This window comes from Alternaria burnsii, assembly GCF_013036055.1.
Source record: "Alternaria burnsii strain CBS107.38 chromosome Unknown 705, whole genome shotgun sequence".
Lineage (NCBI taxonomy): Eukaryota > Fungi > Ascomycota > Dothideomycetes > Pleosporales > Pleosporaceae > Alternaria > Alternaria burnsii.
Genome location: NW_024066107.1, coordinates 3,358,847 through 3,384,471, shown reverse-complemented (window position 1 = coordinate 3,384,471; position 25,625 = coordinate 3,358,847). Strand labels below are relative to the sequence as shown.

General features: G+C 52.8%; 11 protein-coding genes across 11 annotated transcripts; 4 read left to right on the top strand and 7 right to left on the bottom strand.

The window, feature by feature from the left end:
* Positions 1 to 282: 282 nt before the first annotated feature.
* Positions 283 to 1,735, bottom strand: GT037_001193 (actin actin-like protein; the record flags this gene model as incomplete). Its single annotated transcript, XM_038926240.1, has 2 exons — positions 283 to 1,628; positions 1,684 to 1,735. The coding sequence occupies 2 exons, from the start codon at positions 1,733 to 1,735 to the stop codon at positions 283 to 285; spliced, it is 1,398 nt and encodes a 465-aa protein (XP_038792096.1).
* A 299-nt stretch (positions 1,736 to 2,034) lies between these two features.
* On the top strand, positions 2,035 to 4,090 carry GT037_001192 (mboat-domain-containing protein; the record flags this gene model as incomplete). Its single annotated transcript, XM_038926239.1, has 4 exons — positions 2,035 to 2,308; positions 2,358 to 2,425; positions 2,472 to 3,074; positions 3,122 to 4,090. 4 exons carry the CDS (start codon positions 2,035 to 2,037, stop codon positions 4,088 to 4,090), a joined length of 1,914 nt encoding a protein of 637 aa, XP_038792095.1.
* Positions 4,091 to 6,744: 2,654 nt separating this feature from the next.
* Positions 6,745 to 8,066, top strand: GT037_001191 (uncharacterized protein; the record flags this gene model as incomplete). The annotated part of the gene is made up of 2 exons (XM_038926238.1): positions 6,745 to 6,820; positions 6,871 to 8,066. The coding sequence occupies 2 exons, from the start codon at positions 6,745 to 6,747 to the stop codon at positions 8,064 to 8,066; spliced, it is 1,272 nt and encodes a 423-aa protein (XP_038792094.1).
* A 440-nt stretch (positions 8,067 to 8,506) lies between these two features.
* On the bottom strand, positions 8,507 to 10,219 carry GT037_001190 (plp-dependent transferase; the record flags this gene model as incomplete). The annotated part of the gene is made up of 3 exons (XM_038926237.1): positions 8,507 to 9,643; positions 9,696 to 10,034; positions 10,166 to 10,219. The coding sequence occupies 3 exons, from the start codon at positions 10,217 to 10,219 to the stop codon at positions 8,507 to 8,509; spliced, it is 1,530 nt and encodes a 509-aa protein (XP_038792093.1).
* A 398-nt stretch (positions 10,220 to 10,617) lies between these two features.
* Positions 10,618 to 12,772, bottom strand: GT037_001189 (arm repeat-containing protein; the record flags this gene model as incomplete). The annotated part of the gene is made up of 2 exons (XM_038926236.1): positions 10,618 to 12,307; positions 12,357 to 12,772. 2 exons carry the CDS (start codon positions 12,770 to 12,772, stop codon positions 10,618 to 10,620), a joined length of 2,106 nt encoding a protein of 701 aa, XP_038792092.1.
* Positions 12,773 to 13,185: 413 nt separating this feature from the next.
* GT037_001188 (rint-1 family protein) lies at positions 13,186 to 15,993 on the top strand (the record flags this gene model as incomplete). The annotated part of the gene is made up of 5 exons (XM_038926235.1): positions 13,186 to 14,401; positions 14,455 to 14,593; positions 14,658 to 14,916; positions 14,979 to 15,226; positions 15,318 to 15,993. The coding sequence occupies 5 exons, from the start codon at positions 13,186 to 13,188 to the stop codon at positions 15,991 to 15,993; spliced, it is 2,538 nt and encodes an 845-aa protein (XP_038792091.1).
* Positions 15,994 to 16,405: 412 nt separating this feature from the next.
* GT037_001187 (uncharacterized protein) lies at positions 16,406 to 16,689 on the bottom strand (the record flags this gene model as incomplete). Its single annotated transcript, XM_038926234.1, has 2 exons — positions 16,406 to 16,474; positions 16,555 to 16,689. 2 exons carry the CDS (start codon positions 16,687 to 16,689, stop codon positions 16,406 to 16,408), a joined length of 204 nt encoding a protein of 67 aa, XP_038792090.1.
* A 970-nt stretch (positions 16,690 to 17,659) lies between these two features.
* Positions 17,660 to 17,975, bottom strand: GT037_001186 (uncharacterized protein; the record flags this gene model as incomplete). Its single annotated transcript, XM_038926233.1, has 2 exons — positions 17,660 to 17,728; positions 17,790 to 17,975. 2 exons carry the CDS (start codon positions 17,973 to 17,975, stop codon positions 17,660 to 17,662), a joined length of 255 nt encoding a protein of 84 aa, XP_038792089.1.
* Positions 17,976 to 19,572: 1,597 nt separating this feature from the next.
* GT037_001185 (uncharacterized protein) lies at positions 19,573 to 20,953 on the bottom strand (the record flags this gene model as incomplete). Its single annotated transcript, XM_038926232.1, has 2 exons — positions 19,573 to 20,865; positions 20,942 to 20,953. 2 exons carry the CDS (start codon positions 20,951 to 20,953, stop codon positions 19,573 to 19,575), a joined length of 1,305 nt encoding a protein of 434 aa, XP_038792088.1.
* A 994-nt stretch (positions 20,954 to 21,947) lies between these two features.
* Positions 21,948 to 22,409, top strand: GT037_001184 (uncharacterized protein; the record flags this gene model as incomplete). The annotated part of the gene is made up of 1 exon (XM_038926231.1): positions 21,948 to 22,409. One exon carries the CDS (start codon positions 21,948 to 21,950, stop codon positions 22,407 to 22,409), a length of 462 nt encoding a protein of 153 aa, XP_038792087.1.
* A 457-nt stretch (positions 22,410 to 22,866) lies between these two features.
* On the bottom strand, positions 22,867 to 24,181 carry GT037_001183 (uncharacterized protein; the record flags this gene model as incomplete). The annotated part of the gene is made up of 2 exons (XM_038926230.1): positions 22,867 to 23,923; positions 23,976 to 24,181. The coding sequence occupies 2 exons, from the start codon at positions 24,179 to 24,181 to the stop codon at positions 22,867 to 22,869; spliced, it is 1,263 nt and encodes a 420-aa protein (XP_038792086.1).
* Between the last annotated feature and the right edge of the window lie 1,444 nt (positions 24,182 to 25,625).

Below are 25,625 nucleotides of genomic sequence, written 5' to 3'. Positions count from 1 at the left end.
TAGGTGACATGGCGTTACGAACATGAATGTGTACTATTACACCGAAACGGGGTTCAAGACGGACCACCTCAGCCGAATAGCTACAAGGCAATATGATGACGATCAATGAACATTTCAGACATGCAGAGCGAGTATCAAATGAAGACAATGTTCAGTCATGGCATCTTTGAAGTATTACGCTACCTAACAAAACAGAATGGATCCAAGGCCTTCATTGCAGGCAACATGTCGAGCATCTACGTCCTTTCCCATCGTGTACTCGTCGTCTATATTTTATATTGTCTAACGACACCTCTTCTCGACAATACCAGCACCATGCTCCTCGTACTCCTTCCTTGAAATCCACAGCTGGTGGAAGCTTCCCAGACTAGCCAGTATACTGCCGCCAATCCAAGCTGCGTACTTCCTCTCAACCACACTACCCGGTGCAATGAGCTTGTTCCTGGTGCTAGGGTAGATGGCATTGATTTCGTAGTTGAGGCGTTCGTTGAATTTGTAAAGGAGTGTTGAGCCACCCGTCACGACAATGTTGGAGAGGAGAAGAGGGCGCTGGTCTGCGTCCACTTGTTGGACTGCGGCTTGGACAAGTCTTGGAATCGTCTGCTCGGGCTTCGGCGCGGGCATGGTTTCGCTAGCGAGCGCGGCGCTGTGGTCAAAGAGGCCTTCAGCGGCACGGAACCTCTCGATTCCAAAGACTTGGTTCCAGCCGTCGGGCATCTCAAAGGGTCGACCAGGCATGCTCTTTGCGAGTTCTTCATTCGTGCTGAAGCGACCGGGGCCGGGCCAGACTTCTACAACCGACTCCTTGAAGGACGTGAGAATGCGCTCTTCTTCGTTCAGGCGGAACGAGTCGGTGGGTGGCGTCTCGAAGGTCTTGTAAGTTGCTTGGGCGGGTTGGCCGGCGTCGACGGGCGTTTTGCTCTTGACCATGTAGTGTGGTGTCAGTGGTACTTCGGGTTGGGCTTGCTTGAATGACGTTCGTATCTGGTCCGAAACAAAGTTTCCTGCCAAAGGCGATTTCTGTACGCCCTTTCGCAGCACCATGCCATCGAGTACAGGAGTGACCGATGTATGCGACGCGCCAACGTCAATGATGATACCTGACGCTTTTCCCGATGCAAAAGCAGCCAATACACCTGTCTTTTGTAGGAAGAAAGCTGGCGTGCCCCAGTCCTCCATGGCAATCTCAATGTACTTCTCCCGTGCTTTTGCGCTGTTCCAGCCTGGTTCTGTGACGAGTAGCGGGCTGTCTTCCAGAGGCTTCTCGTTGTTCTCTAACGCGTCCATGTCCACGTCCATACCCTCCTCGTTTTCGTTTTCGCCGTTTCCATCGTTCAGGCCGTTTTTCGTAGGGTCGGTCGCTTTTGCGCCGGTGAGTCGACTCGTAATCGCATACTCCCACAGCTTGGTCGCAGTATCCCAGTCCTCTACTATGCCATCCGAGCCCCAGTAATTCTTGATATCTAGGCCGCCGACCGGTGCATGTATCGCATTCTCGCCAAAGAGGTGTTCGCCTGAGGAAGTCTGGCCGTAGAAGGAAGGGCAGACGGATTTGGGCACATCCTCGCCGGCGAATCCAGCGCGTACGGTCGAGTATCCGGGGTCCAGAACGATCGCGGAGACCTCATCTACACACATCAATCAGTATGCGCTGTCCATGAAGCTTCGCAGAGCTTCACGTACCTCCAGCATATTCTCCCGCAGCTGGTGCGGTCGATGCGTTGGGGATGTTCATCGCGCGCGATTATCGGAGTGCGCAAATCGTGGTAAAAGTTTGATGGTATAGTCAGAGATTAATTGACGCGTGATTGTCTGTCTCTGGGACTGTTTGGGCGTTGTGGTTGGGGGGCCGGGTGCTGGTGTTGGAGCGTAGCTGTCGCCAGACGCGAACTCCAAAAGTTCAAGTCGAGGTTGCGGACCTGCCTGGCCTCTGTCACCGCACCTGTCCCCCGCGCCTCCACTTCGCATAAGTCAGCGACGCACATGCAGAGCCATTCAAACATCAGAAGATGAAAAGATAGTCTAGGTAATACAATGGTGCTCAATTTCATTCGCCAGCTCTACTCGCTGGACACCCTTGATACACGCTTCGTTGTTCCAGCCACCTCACCCCCGAAAGAGGCGCTCGAGGAGGCCAAACTTGATCCCGCGGGGCCCGTACCAGTCAAAGATGGTCGAAACGGGAGCAAGGACCCAGAAAACAGAAGCCATCCCCCACTATGGAACACGCCGGAATTCTACTTCTACTACGTGGTCATTCTGACTAGCGTCTTCTTTATGTTCAAGTTGGTGCTAGATGTGTCTCAAGGTTCGTACAGCATAGCAGAAAGAGGGTAGATCATTCTGACTGTTTGTAGAATCTCACCCAAACTATCCAAAGTTCGACCATCTATTGTCTGATGGTTGGATTCCTGGACGCAGAGTGGTATGTCACATCACTAGCTATCACATGCCATAGGCTGACTTTCCAGGACAACACTGACGCTCAATATGGCGGTTTCCGTCAGAACATTCCCTATCTTTTCATCGTTGTTGTGCTTCATCCTATCTTGCGCAAGGCCTATGATTCGTTCTGGAGGGCCGACACATATACTCAAGTCCGCTCTTCATCAGCCATTGGAGGTCTTACCATGGGCTTGACTCCCAGTGCTGCAGCAGATGCCCGCATGAACCAACGCGTTTCCTTCGACCTTCTCTTTGCCGCCGTTTTCCTTGCTGCTCTGCATGGTTTTTCTGCGTTCAAGATCCTTGCCATTCTATATGCTAACTACTGTATCGGAACCAAGCTTCCGCGGCAGTATGTACCAGCTGCCACATGGATCTTCAATGTAGGCACTTTGTTTGCGAACGAGTTCTCGGACGGATACTCATACGCCAATATCCTCGGGGTTTTCCTCCCATCAACTGTGTCCGAGAAAGGCGAGCCAACATCCAACTTTGGTCACACTCTGGACAGCTACGGCGGTCTGATACCCCGTTGGGAAGTCCTTTTCAACTTCACCATTCTTCGCTTGATAAGCTTCAATCTTGACTATTACTGGAGTCTGAACACCCGCACTAGTAGTCCCCTTGAAGTACTTTACCCACCCTTCCTTAGTTCGATATGGCTAATAACATCAAGAAGAAACAACTCGACCCTTCCAATCTCTCCGAGCGGGACCGAGTCACTATACCCGCTAAACCTACTGATTATACGTTCCGCAACTACTTCGCCTATGCCATGTACTCGCCCCTCTACCTCGCTGGGCCCATCATTACTTTCAACGACTACATCGCTCAATGCCGATACAAACCTCACAGCATCACTACCAAGCGAACCACCCTCTACCTTGTTCGTTTCATTGTTGTCTTGCTCACCATGGAAATCATGATTCATTACATGTACATGGTCGCCATCTTCCATGCCAGACCCGATTGGTCCCAGTACACACCAGCCCAGCTTAGTATGCTGGGTTTCTTCAACCTGAAGCACATTTGGCTCAAGCTTCTCATCCCATGGCGCTTTTTCCGTCTCTGGTCGCTGATGGATGGCATTGACCCTCCCGAGAACATGGTCAGATGCATGTCTGACAACTACTCCGTCATGTATTTCTGGCGTGGGTGGCACCGCAGCTTCAATAAGTGGAGTTTGAGATATCTCTATATCCCGCTGGGTGGTAACAGGGGCGAAGGCATGTGGGGCAAGGCAAGGTCAATTGGAAACTATCTCGCCGTGTTTACCTTTATAGCAATTTGGCACGACATTCAGCTTCGACTACTCATGTGGGGTTGGCTTGTCACGCTCTTCGTCCTCCCAGAGATTGTCGCTTCGTACATTTTCCCCGCGAGGAAGTGGAAAAGTAGCCCGGATGCGTATCGATGGCTATGCGGTGTTGGTGCTGTATTTGAGATCTTGATGCTCATGACAGCCAACCTCGTTGGCTTTGCGCTAGGAGTTGACGGCCTGAAGGACTTGGTTCGTGGCATTGTGGGGACATGGTCTGGCTGGATGTTCCTTGCTACGGCTTGTGGCGCGTTGTTCACCGGTGTGCAGTTTATGTTCGAATGGAGGGAGAAAGAGAAGAGGAGGGGAATCAAGATGAAGTGTTAGACTTCGGCGGTCTATTCGATTGGTTGTACAGATAGTGTTATTCGGGTTACCCTTCTAGTACTACTCTCGGCTTGTGATCACCGCAGCTGATGGTTCACATCTTTAGTGACATCTAGAGATATGCATAAGGCTCATGTTCTTCTCGACGTCTTCCCAGCTTACATAGTGATACAGTACTTCGCGTCGTCTCCCTTTCCTGACTCTTGGCATATGTTTGCTTCCCGTCACAGCACTCAGTACGTCTCACAAGGCAAGTAGCCTGGCTCCCGCTTGCTCACGTAGGACGGAAATGCAGGAAGCACCTTCGTTGTGAGCCCTGTTATAACTTTTCTGTCGCTTGGTCCCGCCTCGGTGTTTGACAAGCACTGCTGCTCAAAGTTTATGGTCGGTCACGGAGATATCATCGATCTCAAGGTCACATACAGTTGGTCAGCGACCGGACGCTTATACCTTCTCACTAGCTGTGCGAAAGACACACATGAACAGGTCGAGGTAGTCACGAGTACAAAATGAATAAGTAACTCCAGTGACACTGCAAGCATAAAGACAGCCTCAGATCATTTAGCTGGATTGTATTCTTCGATACTCAAAAAAAAACACTCAAATACTGTAAGTGAATTAGAGAGTAGCCAGTCTAGCCTTATTGAACTAGAGCGGTCGTGACTCTTGCATGTGCGAACAAGAAAGACCGGGCAAAAAAATGGCAAAAACAGAGTTTCGAACCCACGACGGGTGAATGTTTTCCAAAGATTGAGTAAGTGCAGTGTTGTGCGGGACTCGCGGTCACTTCTGGTAAAAGGCAAGAAATGAGTTCGTACAAATCCTCGCACTGCACATTAGCACTTCTCGAATATTGGATATATATACTGAGTAAAAGCCGTCGTTGACGCGTGCGAGGTCGGCGCCAGACGTCAACGCTAATGGAAGCGAGGGCCAGTGCAGGCGGCGAAACCCACGGTCTGCAATGAACACTGAAGAGCTGGGCCTGCGGTGTTGCCTGTGCGGTCGTCGCTCGAGTCGTGCGACTTGTTCCATTCGCGCAACTCTCGTGGTCCAACTTGTGGTCTTGTCGCGTCTCGAGTTGGCAGGTAGTCAACGCGCATTGAGGCACGGAAAGGGGTGGAGGAGGGGAGATGGTGTATGCCCCGCGCTTGATTTCTAGGAGGGTTGACAGCTTTGTGGCGGCACACGTGCCCCGTTATCAGGGTCGTTCTAGGCTGCAGGCCTACTTGTCCACATTTCAGTGCCCGCCGACGACGTTTATAGATCATCTAACAAGAGACGACACAGTCATTTGATCGCAACGTATGCGTGGTTCATCGATGCGCATCTAGAAACCCTCACTTTACCTGTGAATGATGCAGTCATGCCAGGCGTCGTCTCCAACTGGTTTCAAGTGCGTAACATCGTCTGGTCTAGCTCTTTGATCCTTTGTTCTTTTTCCTTGGGACTGCATCTTCCATCTGCAAGCTCAAAAATCTTCAGAATGCTATTATCCAGTCACGAATTGTGAGCGCGCGTACAAACGACAGACATCTCGATTCAGTGTGAGTATGTGACAGCATCACTCTTAGATTCTCGCCTGCAGTAGTCTTCATTCAAGTCGCGATGCATTCCACAACACATCACTTCCTCCGTACTGTATCCCCTATTATCTCTTCGGACCGATTTCATTCTGTTTTCACTTTTCAGCAACAGCCCACACAATCGATGGACTTACTGTCTTCTTGTTCTTCACGGACGAGAGACTAGTACCACACGCCAACGTCTCACTTCACCAAAGATTGATTGGAGCATTCACCGCAAATGGCAATACCAAAGACCCTTGCTTATAGCAGACATTTTACGTCCGCCACAGCACGATCGCATGCTCCCGAAGCTGTATCTGTGTACAAACGGATATGCAAACGTACAACCAAGTGGCCTGGCTTGGCGAATCTCGATTTCTGTCTTCATGTCGCTGTTCTTTATTTTTAATCCATACACATGTCTGTAAATATTCATGTATTGGCGTGTTGGCTGCGCTTCTTCATGACTTGATTCGATACGCAACTACATTTTTCAGCATCCTAGTCCTGAGAAGCTACGTGCTCGCCAGACAAGCTCTGAATTATGCTGCCTGTTCTGACCTAAATTGTTTCCTTCTCCACTTGGTCCTACTCGTTGAGATGTTTGTAGTTCTGCGCCTGAGGCAGTTTGATGTTTCATCCCATGTTCCTTACTCTAAGTCCAGTCCGCGTTTCACCCCGCATCTCCTCATTAAAGGCAGTCGCGACCATGATATCTGGTCCCTGCAGAAAGATCTTCTTCGCTGTTTGTCGTCATTGCCCCAATGGCGCTGGTGCAGCCCGAAAGACGCTAGCGTAGGCAGGTACGAGTACCGATACAGCGCATAGTCGTCAACATCACCTGCTGCGCTTCCTCTTTCACGCCGGATACAGTCTCTACCGTTGCCTTTGGCTCGTGGCTTCTCACAATCGACCCTCTTCCATTCCTTCAACTGCAGGCAGTCAGTCGCTCATTTCTCATACCTATACCTGCGCTGCGCTTCACTCACCAAATCTCACCCAAACACTCCACAACATTTCCACAAACAACACCTTTACGTTGTATATACAGCTCAGACATTCTATAACACTCGCTTCATCATCGCCATGAAGTCCATCGTTTTAGCGAGCGCTCTGGCAGCTGCAAGTCTTCTTGTGAGCTCTGCGAGCGGACGTCCTCTCTGTAAGTTGCGAGAGCGATTAGCAGCGCATCCTTTTCGTAACAAGCTATAGACCACAAACGTAAGCTCGTCACCGAGGTGGTATACGTCACCGAGACGATCGCCGAAGCTATTGTCTACGTCGACGAGGCGGGCGCGCCTTATTGGACCACAACTTCGACGGTACTCACCAGTTCTCCCTCTGTAACTGTAGCCACATCTACAGCCGAGGCAGTGCTTTCGAGTTCAGGTCCAGCTCCCTCACTTACCTCATTCGAATGGCCATCGTCTACACTCGTTTTACCTTCAGTGGAACCTACTGCTGTCGGTGCCCAGGATGCGACTACGACACAGGCGCCCCCTTCTACCACTTCCGAAGTACCATCTGCAGTGCCTGCTTCCACACAAGAGCCTGAGCCCGTACCTCAGCCATCAGCTCCAGCTGGTGATGTTCCTGTCGACAAGGCCGCTGCCGGTACCCTGCCTCTGGGCATAACTTGGGATGCCTACACTGGGTCCGCCAATTGCAAGAGTGCGGATCAACTCGCCAGTGAATTCAGTAAGATGAAGGACTACAAAGTGATCCGAATATATGGGATGGACTGCAACCAGATTCCGCTTGCAATTCAGAACGCCATCAAAAACGGTCAAAAGCTCATGGGCGGCGCATTTCTGGATACTAGCGGTGGCGGCGAAGACCTCGACCAGGTCATTCAGACCTACAAGAGCGCTATCGATCAGTATGCTGGCGGAAATTGGGATGTTCTCCAACTCTTCGCAGTCGAGAACGAGCGCGTCAACGAGCACAGAATGACATCCTCGCAAGTCGTTGACGCCATTGGTCGTGCTCGCACTCAGCTACAAAGCTTCGGTTACAACGGACTTGTGGGCGCAGTCGAGACTGCACCTGCTATGATGGATAATCCTGCTATCTGTGGTGCTGCAGATGTGGTCATGGTCAACATTCACGCCTTCTTCGACAGGAATACAAAGGCTCAGGATGCCGGTACGTTTGTCAAGAGCCAAGTTGAGCGTGTGAAATCTGCCTGCGATGACAAGCGTGTTGTCGTTACTGAGTCTGGTTGGCCTCGCGAAGGTAATGCCAATGGCGCGGCCATCCCCTCACCCGACAACCAGCGTATCGCTCTTGAATCGATCCGCTCCAACTTCAACAGCGACATGTTCCTTTTCAGCGCCTTTGACTCGGGCTGGAAGGCAGACTCTGCGTCAACTTTCAACTCTGAGCGTTATTGGGGTGTGATCGATTAGCCGTGCTGAATGGAGCTAGCACACATTGTTGGAAGGATATTGCGGATTGCATCTTGCGACTTGCATCTTGCGACATGCATCTTCCAACAAGCAAGTTTGCGCGCTCATCACTTTTGCCATTTTTCTTGCCGATGTACCTGCAGCCTAGTGCTACACAAGTGTGCGTGGAAGATCATTTCTGACGTTAACATCCTACGGGTATGGACACGAAAAACATGCGTCATGTAACATAGATAACATGATATCAAATGAATGAATGCTTCCGGATCAAGTTTTCTACCAGACTTGTGTGTGTCCTAACTGTACGATCCTGCCATTTATGGCTTTCGATGATGTAATACATAATGCTTCACGCGTGGAGCATAAAGACTCCAGATGTGGTATCTTTGTTCTTCTGCCTTCTGCTGACCTCCACAATTTCCATTGTCATATCAACCTGTCTAATACCCCAAATCTGTGGCCGTCTCTTCAAGTGCCTTGACAAGCCCATCTAGCGTCCCCTTGATCAACCCCCCATTAACCACGACTCTGAAGAACTTGCCCTTCTCCCCAGGGGCAAAGTCAATCATGAACCCTCTACTGATAAGTCTATTGGCAATCTCAGTCGTCGCCTTACTATTGGCGTCCACCTCATCCCCCAGGTTTCCTCCTTTGGCATAGTAAAAGCACACCTGCTGACACGGGAGCGGCTCCGGACTGATCGTCTTGAAGTTGCCGCTCTCCTTCAGTTTGCTCAGAAGATATTCTCCGTTCTCGTACCCACGGGCTACCAAGTCGCTGAAGTGCTGCGCACCGTAGTATTGAAGGGCCAGGAACATCTTGAGCGAGTCAGCGCGACGACCGCATTGAGGTGTCAGATCAGCAAGATCGTAGATGTCCGCTGCGTCAGTACCAGGTGCGTTGTGGAAAAGATAGCCAGCGGGTAGCGTAAGTGCGCGGTAGAAGGTGTTCATGTCGCGGCCGAGAAGGAATGAACACGTCATGGGCACGCCGAGCATTTTGTGCGGGTTGATGGTTATGCTGTCGGCGAGTTCAGCGCCCTTGAGGCGTGATTCGCGGTATTGGGCGTTGAAAACTACGCTTCCTCCCCAGCTGCCATCGATATGGAACCAGAGGTTTTGTTCTTTGCAGATCTTGCTGAGAGCGGTGAAGGGGTCAAAGGAGCCGAGGACGGTGGTTCCGGCTGTTGCGTTTAGGAAGAAGGGTGTTTCGCCTCGGTCTTTGCTTTCTCTTACACAGCGCTCGAATTCAGAGGGAATGATGCAGCCTCGATCGTCGACAGGGACGGAAATCACGTTCTTGGAACCGAGACCGAAGAGGTTGGCTGCTTTCTCAACCGAGTAGTGACCGTGGGCTGACGTGAAGATGGTGAATTTGCGGGATCCATTGCCATCAGTTTTGGTCTCGGGGTAAAGGTTGTTGCGGGCAATTACTATGGCAGCGCTGTTTGATGCACTGCCGCCTGGTTGGGAGATGCCTCCTGAAGTCGAGGAAGGAAGGCCAAACAGTGAGGCTAGATACTTTGTAGTGCGTTTTTCAACAAGTGTTAGCACAGGCGAGACTTGGTATACGTGTGACTGATGGTTGTTAGTCGTGCCGCCTTTATGAAATCCAAAGGACAAAACATACGTTGGTATTCAATACCGCCAATAACAGTTCGCTGACTACTCCCACAGCATTTGTACTTGCGTACAGCTTATCCAGGAACCCTTGGTCCCATGTGTTTACGGAGTACTTCAAAACACTTCCCACGAGCTTCACCAGCCCATCTTTACCGGCTCTTTCGTCCTTGATTTCCAGCTCTTCTTTGAGGATGGATTCGAGCTTCTTAGGTGGGTGATGCTCCACTAATGCGGTTCTAGGCCCGCCACCTTCGATCTTCAGTCCATGGCCTGTGTGTTTTGTCGCTGCGTCTTCGTCTGCAGAGCGAATAAAGGGTATTATCAGCTCTTGCACGGCGTCGAGAAGCTGTTCATGTCATTAGCAGGTATCTCTATAGCTGACCTTGAACTTTGATTGGTATGTGATGATGTGATCATGAGCCATGTGACTTCAGGCGATTTCGGAATATTGTCGGAATGCACTTCCGAAGTACGTACGTCTTTGACCTCGTCAGCGCGATTGAGTGGTTTTTCTTGCTGTGTGTGAGACATGTCGAGGTAAGTTTGCACAGGTTACGGGAAGGTGCACGCGTTTTGTCAAGGACGTGGGTTGTGTCAAAGTATTGAGTTGTGTCGGTATTTAGATGTAAGATGACTGTAAAAGAAGTCACAGTCTACGAGTAGGATTGCTAAGAGATCGGCGTTATCGCCGACTTGGAATAATGACGAACATGGAGTCATCGATTGTGTCTACTCGGGGTATAAGCCCACATTCCTAACGCGAAAAGGTTCTCATGCAAATAAGCCACTAAAAGGTATCTAGAGTCGTCGAATCAGAAAAATGCGTACTCAGGACCCACCCTGCTTGAAAAACGCCGTTTTTACATGCCCATATGTTCAGGAACCGTGCTAAACATAGAAAATCCTTGTACGGAATCTTGGTGAGACTGTTATTGCGCCGCAAGACTCTTTGCCTTGCTACTTCCACTGCTGCTTGTTGTTTGGCTCCCCTTCTTCGGCTTCTTGCCATCCTTCGCTTGTGCGGCCTTGGCAGCTGCGTGCTTTTGCCGTGCCAATTCGATGGCGGTCAAGTGTCTTCCCTGTCGATGGTTTTGTGGTGGTGTCGCATCGCCATTTGATTCTGGGAAGCTTTGGAAACCATCGTTACCGGCTGTGTAACGCGATTGTGTGACCCAATCCCCGCGTTTGCGTTTGTATAGATCCATGCGCCAGTTTCGCCAGACTGCGCGGCCTACGAAGGATTCGCGTAGCGAGTTCTCATTCTCGGCTAGCTCTTCAGCAATGCGCTCGCGGATAAAGGCAAGGCCAGCTGTACCGTGCCATATGGCGTCGATGACGTGAGACGCGGCAGGATCGAGTGCAAGCTCACCAATCTTTCCATAGAACTGTTGTATCATCTTTCGTCGGAAGATGACGGACGCATTCTTAGACATCAAGGCTGCTTGCAGCGTCCGCGATGCTGTAGAGTCCCGGGCAAGCTGAACGGCGAGTTCAGGAGAAAGATTGGCGAGGGAATCAAAAACAAGCTGACCAAGAGGTCCATCCACCGTCATCATGGTTTGTGCCAACAGTGAACCGTGTACCTTTTCTGGCGAATGCTCGTGTTTAGCACGGGGCTTTCCATCCTCCTCACTGAGCTTGAGGATACGTGTGACTTCGAAGCCGTTGGAGCCAGCATATGCAGTCTCGAGCTGAGCTTTGATAGGCGAGCAGTCAATCTCTCGAGCCACGCATCGCTCGATGAGGGTCTTGATAACTCCTGTCCGACCGCGTTCCACCAGACTGGGGATTTGGTCCACGATCTGGCGCATAGCCTCTTCTAGGTCGTCCTTTCCAAGTCGTTCCAGGATCTTTCCAACCACATAGGCCGCAATCTCATTGCGTGCTAGCGTACCCATTCGCTCCTTGAAGAATTCTCCGTAGATGGCCTTGAAGACCTTTCCGGGCGCATTCTCGATGATGACTTCCAGTAGTCGGGAACCGATAGTGTCGTACACCAGCCCGTTGATCAAGATGGCACTTTCCGTTCCCTCGGCGATAGGATTGTCGGGCAGGAGTCGGTGGATGATGGACTTTTCATCCTTGGCCCGCGACTTGCCAAAGTGGGAAAGTTCCAGCTTGAGCAATAGTTGTAGGGTGGGACTACCGAGTGGGTGTGTGGTAAGAGTGCGGAGGTAGTGCGACTCGATACCGGAGACACTCTCGGTAATGACCTTCTCCAGAGCTTCCGAAAAGCTTTCAGGGACAGCTCTCTCTTCCAACAAGCGTTCCTGCTCTTTCTCCGCGCCTGAAACGGTGACTTTCTCCTTCTTCTTGCTCTGCATGGCGGATTTGTTCTGTTTTTCTAGCGGAGCGCCCGACAAGATGACTAACAGCACGCGCAGTACATGCGACGCATATTTGTCCGTCATCAAGAAGCCCATGTAACCTTCCAGCTCGCCCAGCGTGTATAAGAACAGATTCTCCATGGAAACGAGGACTTGATCGGGGTCAGAAGACGGCGGCGTTTGAGGTTTTTCGGGTTTGATAGAAGTCTCGTGGGTGACGACAGGCGCAGCTTGTATGAAGAGGGCTTCGCAGCAGTGAGAGGCAAATCGGTTCTGGACGAGGTTGAGGAAGCTGCGATGTGTTAGCATGTTGAATGCGGAAAGAGCGAGGGCGCACATACTGGCCACTGAACTTCTGGAACAGGCCCTTGAGCTGGTCTGGCGAGGAGAGAAGAATGAGGCGCTCGAGCAGGCGCGACGTCTGGCTGTTGGCCATCTTCAGCTCCTTTCCGTCGGCCTCCTTCCAGACGCTGGCGAGGAAAATGTCGCGGTCTTCCGAGGTCTCGAATTGGTTCAGCTCGAGCATCTCGTCAGCCTTCTTGAAGTATTCCTGCTCGTGCTCGTCGAGCATTCCATAGAAGGGCGTCGCATCCGGGCGGACGACGTCTTGTTCGGCGACATGCTGCGCAGGGTTTTCAGCTTCGAGCTGGTCGATGTCTTCTTTCTTGACCCGCTTTGCGCTCGCTTCGTCGTCGACGTCCCTCTTGCGCTTCTTGTGCTCCTCGCGGCGGCCGCGTTTCTTGTGTTCCTTGGGCATGGCGGCTGGCGATGACGGCAGCGGCGCAACACAAAAAAAGTTCGCAGCGGTCGGCTATTCGGCGGGGAGCAGGGTCTGCGGTGCTCTCGCTGCGGTGCAGGGCAGGACAGGACGGGCAGTAAATAGACTTGCGCGGAACAGGACCGCCGGAGGGGTTTTGAGACAGCGGTACAGAGGTGTAGGGGGGCGTAGGACACGGCAGTACTGGCATTAAGGATGTTCTCCAATAGTGGCCTGACGCACGGTTGGATCTCTTGGGATCTGGGAATCGCTGGGATGATCGATCGGGGACGCCACAAAATCGTGGGAGCGGCCGCACGAACCACCCAAACCCTCCTGCCGACGTCGCCACAGCTGCGTAGCGACGTGCCTAGGCGCAGGCCAGCGCCCACGCATTTCACCCATCGTACGAGATGGACGACAACCAGCACACTCGCGTCGCCGACTTCCTCGACGACAAGCTCCAGAACGCAGGGGATCTTGGCGAGCTCGACGCCCTATTGGCCAACATCACCACCCAGCATGGCCTGCTCCGCCAGCAGCTCGACGACGCTCAGCGCGACCTACACACGGCCAAGGAGGCGTCGCACTCGCACCATGGCGACCTCACCCGGCGCGCCGACCACTTCAGCCAGGAGCAGGCCGACATTGACCGCCGCCTGATGGTCATGACCGCCTCGGAGACGAGTGACGATGCCGTGCCCCGCTTCCAACACGTCCTCGACACGCTGCACCGCCTCGACGTGGCCCATGGCTACGTCCAACTGCTGACCCAGGTCGACAGCCTCAGCAAACAAGCCCACGCCCAGCTCCAGACGTCCAACGAAGCCGCCCTCGCGCCCTACAAGCAGCTGCGCGCACTGCACACCCGCCTCGTCAACCTGCAAGACGACGCAGAGGGCGCTGCTCCCCAGCTGCTGCACCACGTCAACACCATCACCCACGCCCTGCGCACCAAGATCCTCGACGCCTTCTCCGCCGACCTCGACCGCACGCTCAAGAAGATACACTGGCCCACGCCCAAGGCCACTGTCCCCAGCCAGCTGCACGAGGAATGGGAGACCGCCATCGTGAAGCTGCTCGACCTGCAGCTTCCCGAGCTGCAAGGCATGACTTATGCCAGCGGAGCGGGCGACAAGATCAAACTCCCGCCCGTCCTCTTCCCCATCGAGGTGCTCGTGCAACCGCTCGAGATGCGCTTCCGCTATCACTTCGACGGCGACAAGCCCACCAATCGCATCGATAGGCCCGAGTACTTTCTCACTCACATTACCACGCTTTTGAACGACTACAGCGCATTCGTTAGTGACCATGTGCAACCTGTCCTACTTCGTCACTTCCGGGGCACAAATCTCGCGCTTAACCCCGTCTACATCGACGCCATGTCCGCCTTCATAACCGCTCTACTGCCCATGTTGCGCTCCAAGATTGGCTCGCTACTGCCCAAGGTCGCAGGCCAGCCCCAGCTGCTGAGCCACCTCATGCACGAGATGATGAGCTTTGACACGACTATCAGAGACACTTGGGGATATGACGGCGGCTATGGCGTTGACGGGTGGAAGGGCCTGTCATGGGAATTCCTTGTTCAGGGCGACTGGTTTGGCCGGTGGCTGCAGGTGGAAAAGGACTGTACGTTGACCTGCCGCCCCAGCTACATATCTCGGATCGCTAACATCCGGCAGTCGCACTGTCTCGCTATCAGAACATTGTCGAGGCTCCAGACTTTGGTGATCTCGACTACGAGAGCGTCGATCCCAAAGCCACCAAGCCCACCAAGGGAGCGATCCGCGTCAACGACCTGCTCGAAACCATAACGGGCATGTCCTCGCCTACCCCTCCTTTCCAGATCTATCGCTAATCCAAAATGCATTGCAGATCGATACAGACCCTTGACATCCTTCAGCCAGAAGCTCACTTTCCTGATAGACATTCAGATTGCCATTTTCGACAAACTCCATGAAAGGCTGCAGAGCAATCTGGAAGCCTACCTATCCATGACCACGTCACTGGGTCGCGCTATGGGCGGTGTGACCAAGGAGGAGCAGGAGAAGCTGCTTGGCGTCGACGGACTGGAGCGCCTCTGCAAGACGTATGGTAGTGCTGACTACCTTGAACGGGCAATGCGTGACTGGAGTGACGATGTGGTAGGCTCTCACTCGCATGATCCTCGTACGACACCAACACTAGCTAACTCCTTGTTCCGCAGTTCTTCCTCGATATCTGGGAAGGCCTACAAGATCGTGCTCGTGGCCAGACTAGCAATATTGGTACCATGAGCGTTGCCGATGTGGCAGAACGCACGTCTAAAAACGTTGAAAGCGACGACGTCGATGGTGGCTCACTCTTTGACGAAACGGCATCGTGGTACGCGCGCCTCCGTGAACGTAGTGAGAAGATTATCATCGATACACTAAACAGTAACGTCCGTGAGGCGCTGCGTCCGTATCGGCACATGTACGTTTCCCTTTTTGGACCCTTGCACCGTTGGTCCAGAACTCCACATGCCTAAACCTACGTACTGACTTTGCTTTTTCCTCTTAAACAGTAACCCATGGGCAACTCTTAGCGGCGCTTCCGCTTCAGCCTCGAACGCCACGGAACTCTCCCCGACTGCAGAAATCGACCCATTACTTAGTTACCTACGTAGCACGCTAGCGTTCCTCTCGCGCGCCCTAGCATCCGCGCCGCTGCGTCGCATTACTCGGGCCGTATTGACTACCATTTCGACCACGCTCTGGGAGAATGTGCTTAGTCGATATCGATTCTCCACGCAAGGTGCTGCCCAGCTCCATGCTGATCTGGCCGCTGTGTGCCGCGTCGTAGACAAGCACGTAGGTACAGGAGTTGCAGAAGCGGGTCTAGCAAAATGCCTTGAAGGCATCAAAATCGTTGGGTTACCTGTAAAAGGTAGTTCAGCCTCGCAGGTTGATACTGCAAAAGGTCGGGATGACGATGGTGGCGACGAAGACGAGGACTGGGATACTGAGGCTTGGGACGCAGAAGACGGTGACGAGGTCCATGATGCTCCGCAAAAAGCAAATACCGCCCGCGGCACCGCGTCTGGGGTTGATGTAGGGGAACTGGGGCTGTGGGAGGTGGAGAGGCGTCTTTTTGCGGATAACCAATCTGCGAGGGATGTGCTCGAGGACTTGGGATTGGAGTTTCTGAGTGAGACGGAGGCGCGGGCATTGCTGAGAAGGAGGGTTGAGCTGGCTGGTTAAAGTTGTGGATTTCCAGTTGATGCTTTTGGGGCGGTGGAATTCCCGGAAGGGTTCCGCAGATCAGCCATCATCCAATAGTTGAATTCCAGTCTGTCACAAAGGCATCTGTGGTGTTGACTACGAACGGTGACGAATGCGCCCGATGTTAGAGCGCGACATACATGTGCCTGGCCAACGGCATAGCCTTGTCTCACTTGGTAACGCATACTAGTATGTGAAGTAAACCTTTAGTTCCATTCCTGGGGTATCATGTCCATCTTCTCTGCTGGCTGCCCTTCCCACATCCGACAGCACACTACCCTCGCATGCTGCATAATTACTCAGCGCCGTGCTGACCCGACCAGACAACCAAGTCTCTTATCGCCTCCTCGTTCCCCGCACTTCAGAGGACCCGAGCAAATAGCAGTCCACGTTAGTTGGAGTACTTGGGATTAACCTTCTTGCCAGTGACCTTCTCATAGGCCTTGCGCATGCCGTCGGTCTGTTTATATCATTAGCTCCCTCTCAACACAACTGGCGCAGTCGAAATGGCCAAAATGGGGGAGTGTGTAGGGTACACACAATCTTCTCGCTCATGCCACGGTTCGCAGCAATCTTCTGACCTTGTGCACCGCCAAACTTCTTGGCACCTGCGTTGAAGGCCTTGTCGAGGTAGTCATCACCTCCTGCGGCACCTCCTTGGTTTGGGTTGTTCATATTAGGTTTGTTTTGGGAGGTTTATGAATCGTGTGTAGTGGTGATAGTGGATGTTGATTGTCGCGCGGATGAGTACTTTGTGTGGATGAAGACGGTATGTAAACAATGAGGTGAGTCAACTTGCAAGCTTGCGAAAAGGGCCGTGAGTTAGAGGCAAGCTCTTTATGCGCTTGCCAATGCTTCCCTCACCTGGACCCTTGTTCTGTGAAACCTTAAGTAGCCATCACTTATTCTTTTTCCTTATCGATTTGGAATCTGGGCCAATTGAACGCTCAGGCTAGTCACGAACATCGCACAGCCACTTTTCATGGTAGATGATAGAGCGTCTAGACCGCGGAGATTGGAGCGCGTGGTAGGACTGCGCCTCTCATGACGTCTCGTTCGCTGTCTGTCAGCTCACCTTGACAATCGTCCCACGTACGCTCACTTGCGCTGTTGCCATGATAAGCCGGATACATACTAGAAATGGTTGCAGGACTACGTATAGTGCATCGTCTGCGTCTTAGCTCAATCGTGCAGAGGACTTGGCTTTTCGGGCCGCTGAAGCTTGGTTTTATTGGGAACATGCAGCTTACGAAAAATCAAACGCGCGAACGTGACACTATAGTATGGGTGAATAGAGCAAAGGATGTGATGCCGCGCAGAAAGAGCGAGCGGCTGCGTGTAGGCGGTGTGACATGACGTCATGGGTGTCATCACACTCTGATGCATGTGAAGGGTCAAACGTCGAGTGAGAAATCGTCAAGCTTCATTACAAGTCGTAAATACATATTCAAGTGTTCATCAATGGGCCGTCCCAACCGGTTGTCGTTGAACTCCCTGTTGCTGGAATTCTCGATGGTCGGCGTCCTGCTCATCGAAACTCTGCCTTAGCGGAACAGCCACACCGTTAATTCTCTCAAGGTAAGGTCGGCACTTGTTCCACTTTTCGTCCAACTTGTGCATCCTTTCTTTGAATGTCAAATGCTCCTTAGTTGGAGAACTTGTCGGGGACGTCCTTGCCGGTTGCTTTTTCGAACATGTTACGAGCGCCATCGGTCTGCAGAACCGTTAACACTTGAACCTTATACAACCTGGAAATTGCCAAGGTTAAAACATACAATCTTCTCGTTAACGCCCCGATTCTTCTCAGTATCTTGACCCGCGGCGCCCCCGAACTTCTTTTCAGCGGCGTCGAGACCCTTGTCGAGGTAGTCTTCCCGCTGTGCTTGGTTCTGCTGAACACCCGTCGTCGATGTATCGTTGCTGGTTGGTTCTTGCGAGGCATTTCCTGGAATGGAGTTCATCTTGTCTTATGCGTGTGAAGTGTATGGAAAGCTAAAAGGTCTGGATGACGAGTATAAGCAGGAGATTCGTACGATCCAGGGTCTGAGTCTTACAAGTCGGGTTATCCGGATCGCAGCGTAAGTCTAATGTGGCTAAGTGGTGTAGTGATTACTGTAGCGTGAGTTGAAGCGTGTAATGATGGCGCCACGGGGTCATCAAGTTCTTTAAGTAGGACCTCTGACTTCACATAGGAAGCAGCGGGATACGATTCTGGAACTCGTCATGGTGAATCACCAGCCACATCAGACGAGCGTAACTGCCCTATCAGCAGCCTTACATGTCCCTAACCATGCGATCCTCTATCTTAGATCGTTTGCCAATCTCCAAAAACTTGGCTTTCGGGCACTTAAACTTGGCTTTGGCCCTGACGCCGCGTGAACTACGGGCATAACAACCTTTATCTATTGAGTTTGAGAAATCGCTCCTATCAAATAACACGGAGACATAAATTCTCGTAATATTCCATCACTGGTTCTGAAAGCGCTCTGTACAAGCGCTGTTCAACGATCTCGGATGCCTATGACATCACATCGCCCAATTCAAGGAGACTTTACCCGGTATGACGCAGCATAAGTAGCTTGATCTGCAAAATCTCGATGCTTCTCGATGGATGTTTATCCAGGACTGGGACCGAAAAGCGGAACGAGAGATGTGGGTCAGCTTTGCGTGTCGTGCATGATGCGGAGACGATGGTGGAGCGAGCAGGCATAAGCGATTTTGTTGAAAGGATTCTTTCACGGCAGGTGAGCCGTGGAACTCGGTGCATTTGTATCGTGAGGTCGTGTTTCTGTTTGACCGAGCTGTGTAGTATACATGCATTTGAGAATGTTCTTACTCGAAGTTTCCACCTGGGCGACCTCAGCCTTGCACATACCTGCGCTTAACCAAAAAGAGCACGCACCACGTTTGCTCGTCTGCCTCGTCTGCTTTGAGGCGCGTCTGCCTGGAGAGGAGTGTCTGATGGATTGATCTCACTCTCAGATGTCACCCGCTTAGACTATAGATCCAGAGAACATACCTACCTTTATCTTCACTCAATAGCGCCACGATATTGTCATACAAATTCGCAAACTGAATGCGTGAAATGGAACAGGACCTCAAGCAAACACGCAATACACGTCAAACTAATATGCGAACGGCATTGTACATATTCGTTCTACAAACAAGCTAGACCACCATCACCTATTTCATCGCGGCCATTACGCCATCGATTTCATGATCATGTCTTAACATGATCATCACATGGTATCCTCACCTTCATCCCCAGTTCTTCGCCCCAAAACGCCGTTGTGAAGTTGAGTCCACGTCTCTAATGTGTAAGAGAAGCCTGGGTATCTCAAAAGGGGTATAAAGCTACTTCGGCTCCGACAACTCTACGCGGCGAAGCTAGACAAGAACGTCTTTGAAGTAATCGCACCTGACCCAACGCCTGTGCTCGGACGCAAAATGTAACGGACAACGAAGACGCTATAACGCACGACAAGAAGCGACAAATAAGACATGCAAAGAAGAGGAAAGAAAACGTATCAACGGAGCAAAGCAATGGAAGAGAAGCGATCATCCGAACTGCTTGATAAGGGAGTGCAGAAGATGGCAGAAGAGGCCATGAAGGTCCACAAAGAAATTCTCCTGGCCAACAATCTCGACGAGGCTCTTTGCCTTCATCACGTCGCGAGAGACACGAGGAAAGCCATCCGGGTCAACCTTCTTCGCAGACAGGAAGGAGGAGACTGGTGTGATGTTGCGGAAGTTGGGTGTGCTTGCCGTGGAAAAGGTTCGTTCCTTGTGGCCCGAGGAAAAGTTTGGCGGCATTGAAGAGGCGGAAGTTCCAAGAGAAGGCGTGCTGCCGGAAATTGCTGTGGTCGGACGTGAAAGACTGTGCGACGCTGCGCTCTCGCGCTCAAGGACTCTGTCGGCCAGGGAGATGATGCGGTTGGCGATACCTTCGAATGCTTCGATGATCTTGACCATGGCCTTGGTGGCTCTCCGGTAGTCGCGACCAGCCATGGCAATAAAGGCGTAGGTGCGCTTAGCTCCTCGCGAACGCGGGTCCTGCAGACGGAAGACGTAGGCAATGGTGTAACCGGCAACCGAATCTCCAAACATGATGGGGCCCGAAGGTTTACTGAGAGGAAGGACTTCGGTAGACAAGGTACGAATGCAGGTGCGGCGCAGGAGCGAGTAGGTGCTGGGCGACTGCGGCTGACTGGTGGAGATGTAGTTCAGTGTGTGGGTGTGTATGCCCCTCGACACGAGCATTGGCGAGGGAGGTATGGAATCTGGGAAGGAGCTGGACGCGCCGCTCTGGAAAGAAGTCGACTGCTCTGTATCGGAGACATCGGAGGAATCAGTGCTACTGACATCGTCACGGGAGATGGGTCGTCGCACTGGGTAGTTCTGGGAGCTACGCAGCACAGGACTACCGTTCCTTCCTCGTCCGTCTTTGGTGGGACTGCCAGGGGCGCCGTTGGGGATCTTGTCGCTGTACTTCTGGGGCACTACCATCTGGCAGTTTTCACATGCGTCCGAGTCGGAGTCAATGGTGCTGCTAGGTCTCCTTCCGCCGAAACTACCGGCAGAGGAAGAGGGCAAGCTTGGGAAGTAGGGGTTGTGTGTGGGGGAGCGCGGGCTGTTGGGTGGGGAGTCGAAGGGCGAGGTGAGCTGTGGCAGGCGCGGGTTGAGCTTGAGGGTTGTGGGCTGATCGTACAGGCCGTTGTAGGAGTAGGCCGTGTGCGGCTCTTCGGAGGGCGGCGTGACACATGGGTTGCAGGAGCCGCAGGGCGAGGTCGAGGCCTGGGTGCAGATGATGGATGTCGGACCGTGGGTCTCGCAAAAGTGTGCGAGGGAGATCTGGAGGGCTGGGTTAGACGGGCTCGTGTGCCGAGTCTGGGGGTGCGCCGACGAGTATAAGCGCGCGGGTACTTACCGTAAAGTCCATGGTTCCTGCTCTGTGTCTTATCTCTCTATCGTCTCATGGTGTTCGCTGTGTGTCGTGGTGGGTCGGAGATGGTGGCTCAGCTGACAGTGGGTGGCCCAGAGGGGAGTAGTTGCCGCGCTGCTCGGGTCTGGGGTGCTCTGGTGTGGTGCTCGTTGGGCTGTGAGTGGTGAAAGCAAGACGTCTCAGGACGCAGATGGGGTGGCAAGGTCGCGTGGTGCCGTGGCTGAAGGTGTTGAGTGGCACTCGGATGGGGGAATTCGTGGTCTTGGTCGCAAACGTTGGGCCGGGGCTGTTGGCAAAGGGTTATATGGAACGGGCTGACAGGGCAGCGCTAGGACTCGACTGGCTTTCTGCACGGCATGGAACTGCCATGGAGACGATGGAGGCACGCTGCACGCATGGCGCCGAGGACCTGGCGACTCTAGCTCCCATACTGGCGACGATTCCTGGGAGCAATTACGGGGGGCGCGGACCAGCATCTTTGCAAGAGCCGACGCTATTGCGACCAGGGTGAATGCGGGCTGTTGTTGCGGTCAGTATCAGCAGCGCGCTATTGGCCGCCCAGCCACAACACGTCTTTACCAGACAACACACACACTTGCCGTGTAGAGGCATGCAGAGACGCAGACATGGCAGATGGTGTGACGCGGGCTCTGTGCATCCTGCGTGCCTTGGACGGTGCGACGTGTGATGGCGGATTGCATATGGCATCTGTCTGTCTGTCCCCGACGCACAGCCAATGACGCAGCTGCAGCCCTGGCCCCATCCATCGCCCTCCGGTTGCGCCTGCACGCCCACCATGCGCCACTTCCCGATCCAGATGGGATGCGACTGCCTCTTCCACCACCGATCAGCGCGCCCTCAACGTTGCGCTTTGCTTTTCTAGACGTCCATTGCGCGTCATTCCCAATCTGCCACGGAACAATTCCATTCCACCTCGACTCTCTTCCGCCTTCCACTTTCACCCGCCTGAAACCACTACTGTACCTCTGTCATGCTGCCCTCAGACTCTTCATCCTACAGCTGCAAGCTGCGCAAGCGTCCACTCCGCCATGTTCATTCGAGCTATGGCGGTGGAGCGACTCCATCGTCAGTAATTGCCCGCGCTCTCATTGACGCTGCGGCAAAGTCCGCCGACTGCCTCATTGGCTGTGCCCTCGCGTCACATCGGCTCAATTCTTCCAAGCCTTGCAACCTGCTCCACCTCACTCTACTATCGACGCTTTCCAGAAGACACGCACGGGCGCCTATGGAAGCTACCAAGTGGGTCCTCTCCAACGACGACCTGCCTGCTCGGCCTCTGCGCGGCAACCACTCAAGGGTCTGGTCACTCTCTGAGCCCGCCTCGTCTGCATCTGCTTCTCTTACCCGCCACTTACCCGGCCGCTGGAAAATTGCACAAGAAAAAGTCCGGGGAATGCAATATACACATCTACGAATGAGAACCCCCGCCTAATCCAATTAAATTTTGTCTATATGGTAGAATGCACAGCGACCGAGGTTTGGGTTGCCAAGTCCAGAGCAAAGTGGGTAGGCCCAGCGCCCTCCCGCCAAAGTCAAGCACGATAGAATGCTAGGCCAAGCTTCCTGCTAGACACGAACAGAAACTGCTCGCATGCAACACGTTCTTCTAGTTGACATATGCAGGGTCCATAGTTGCCGTCGGCCTTCATGATCACCTAACATTCATAGCGCGCTACCCGACCGGACCAGTACGTAATAGCTGTGGGCTGGCATTGACTGGTGGCATCGTGAAGCAGAAACTAAGCCAAGCCAGCAGGTACAAGCCTCAACAACCGACAAAATGCGGAAATTGCACGGCAACCGACATGTGTCAAATCCCGCAGAGGAAGGTGCAGAGTTTGGCCGCTACAAAGTGTCTTGTTTTGCCATGTACGATACTAACTCGTTTCTCATGGCTCGTGTTCATCGTCCGATTCGCCCCCGTCAGCTGCGCGGCCTCGCAGGATATCATAGCCCATCACTTCGTTAATGAACTTCTTCGACATCTTCAGTTCTTCGTAGCGTATCCTTTCCTGTTCAGTAAAATTCCTTGCCCCCGGCTCCATCATATGAGCTATCAGTGGCACCCAGATTTGATCGAGCTGTGTTATACCGATCTGCGTACAGGGAATATCATCCAGTAACGCAGGTGATACCACGCCAGCATCTTTCCAGTGTCTTCTCCAACATTTGCTTGTGTGAGGCGACATGTGCGTTCTGTACGCAAGGAGATATCTTCGCCGATCGCTGTACATTGGGCAAGCGAGGAGTTTGGCTATCTGACCAGTACCGCCCAATATCAGCAAGAAGGCTATGTCCTCTGAACAAGCCGGCTGGTTGGACCACCCTCGTAGGAACTTTTCCACCGCTCCGGTACGACTTGATGGTCGTAGTTTCCGGAGCAGCACCTGTACAATGAAGCAGTACATGTAGAAGTATTGTAGCCGCAGGGGTGCATCCAGATTCTTCAATATCTTTCTTTCCTGGTTTGTGATACCGCCTGTCGTACGGACATGGTAGCCAATACGTGAGCGTGGCCGGATATGGCCAAGATCTCTTTCCAAGAGTAGTCGTCGATGTTCATCTAAGAAATATCCGACCCCAAAGACTAGTGGGAGCATTCTCTCATACACCGATGTCCACAGCTGCTTATGTTCCTGCGGCTCACCCACAAGGTGATTTGCAAGCTGCCGTGTCAACCTGATAGACGCTATGTGCCGCCGTCTCATGGTGAGTAAAAATGGAAAGTCGATGGCGTCTGGTCTTGGAGCCGGGTAAAGTTGCAAATGAAGATTGCCGAGCCGATGCTTCACCCAATAGCGCACGAGTGCAGGTGCGTTCTCTGTAACGAGAATATTGAGCACACGCGACGCTCTTCTCAAAGCGAGCAGATCCGCGACACATAACTCGCGCAGCATGTAGATGTGGAGCTCCTCCGGTAATCGAAATAGTGCATCCAGAAATGGGCTGTGTTGCGATGATCAGTGGCATCCAAGGGTCAAGGGGATACAGTACGTACCTCGAGGGGTTCGGCGCTAACTCTTCATCTGCATCGTTCTTCTTCTTACTCCTCAGCGACGCAAGGAATCTACTCTGAAAGCCACCCGCCGCCTTCCCCAAGCTCGATCTCTTCTTCGCAATGGCTTTGTCCCCGGTCATAGTCCCAGATCGGTTTCTCGTCCGCTCGGGCGCTGGGTGCCCTCGCTGAAACTTCTCCATGGCCATCGCAATCGGCCAATCCAGGCTAAACACAGCCTTGTGGAAGCGGCAGCGCTCAGCGCGCGATTTCGTTGCTTCACGTCCACGTCAAAAACTTCATTATCGCAATGAAGACTGCAGCATCCTTTGGTCGCACAGAAAAGCGTAGGGAAAGACGTCGAGAAGGTAGGTGGAGTTGTCAGGAGTCAGATTGGACGCACATGCGCATGATGAGATGCAGAACAGATTGGCCTTAGCTTATCCCAGCGTTCGGCCATCGGTAAACACGACAGGGCATGGTACGAGGCCCGGTCCAAGCCACATGGCCACGAGGGACGCACTCTGAAACTCAGTGGATTCGCCGGACCGCCTAAGAATAGGCCAGTTAAGTGGTATTGCTTCTGGACGAGGCGACTCGCCGCGCTAGACGTGCTGACAATCGCTTGACTCGTCGGTACGATCACAGAATGTCATTGTGTATTCGCGATCCGATCGTGCAATCTCCGCGCGACTGATAGAGTCGAGATGCTGCTGTGCATGGCACTAAAGGCGGATGGTTTACAGAGTAGTACGTCATGCCGTCAGTGTGCATCTGCGACAGACCGCATGTACAGTATCAGTAGTAACCGTGCACAGCATACATCAACCACAAGGCCAACCCTGCCATGTTGACGTCTTGACACAGAGGCGTATCATGCGAACCATGTAGGAGTGCCCAATTCTGATGGCTGGCTCTGTCATGGACTATTAGCTGCGTCTTCGTCGCCTTTACCACGTGGCAGCCCAACCTACGTAAACGTTACTTTAAGCTGCCCCTGTCAGGTACGAGTAAGCTCCGAACGGCTTACATCATTACCCGGACTACCCGCTGTGGCTAATGTCCAGATGTTCGGTACGGCATCACTCACATTGAATCACTGTTACCTTGCCGGGCATAACAGATGGTGGAGTTGAATTCATCAACAACCAATCGACAAAACGAGCCATTTCATCGCAACCTGTTGAGCAAACAAGATAAATTCTGCGTGTCTTCTTGTGTGCTCTGTATGCATATGTGGGAAGTTAAGGTTAAATTGTGATCGCTACGACAACTGCCATGTGGCCTGACAGCAGCAGATGCGGTAGCACAACACCAAGCCACCGGGTCGTCGCAGTGCTTTCACGACAGTCCGAAGCAAGCAGGAAGAAACCCAACTCCCAAAACGTTACTGACGCTTCTACGGGAACAAAGATGTGCCTTTGGGTCTCTTGGAGGCCTGGACTTTGTAGGGTAACGACCATTGGTTTTGGCTCGAGAATGGTAGGATTGAATTGCTTTGGTATTGACCACTGACGCTTCGAACTAGTCAGAATTCGGAGCTTCAATCCCGAGTGTGCACAGCAAGCTACCCCTCCGGACCCACATACATATGTCAACAAGACGTAGTAGTCGAGATACTCATAACATCAAAAGACTAGAAAGAACAGCTAG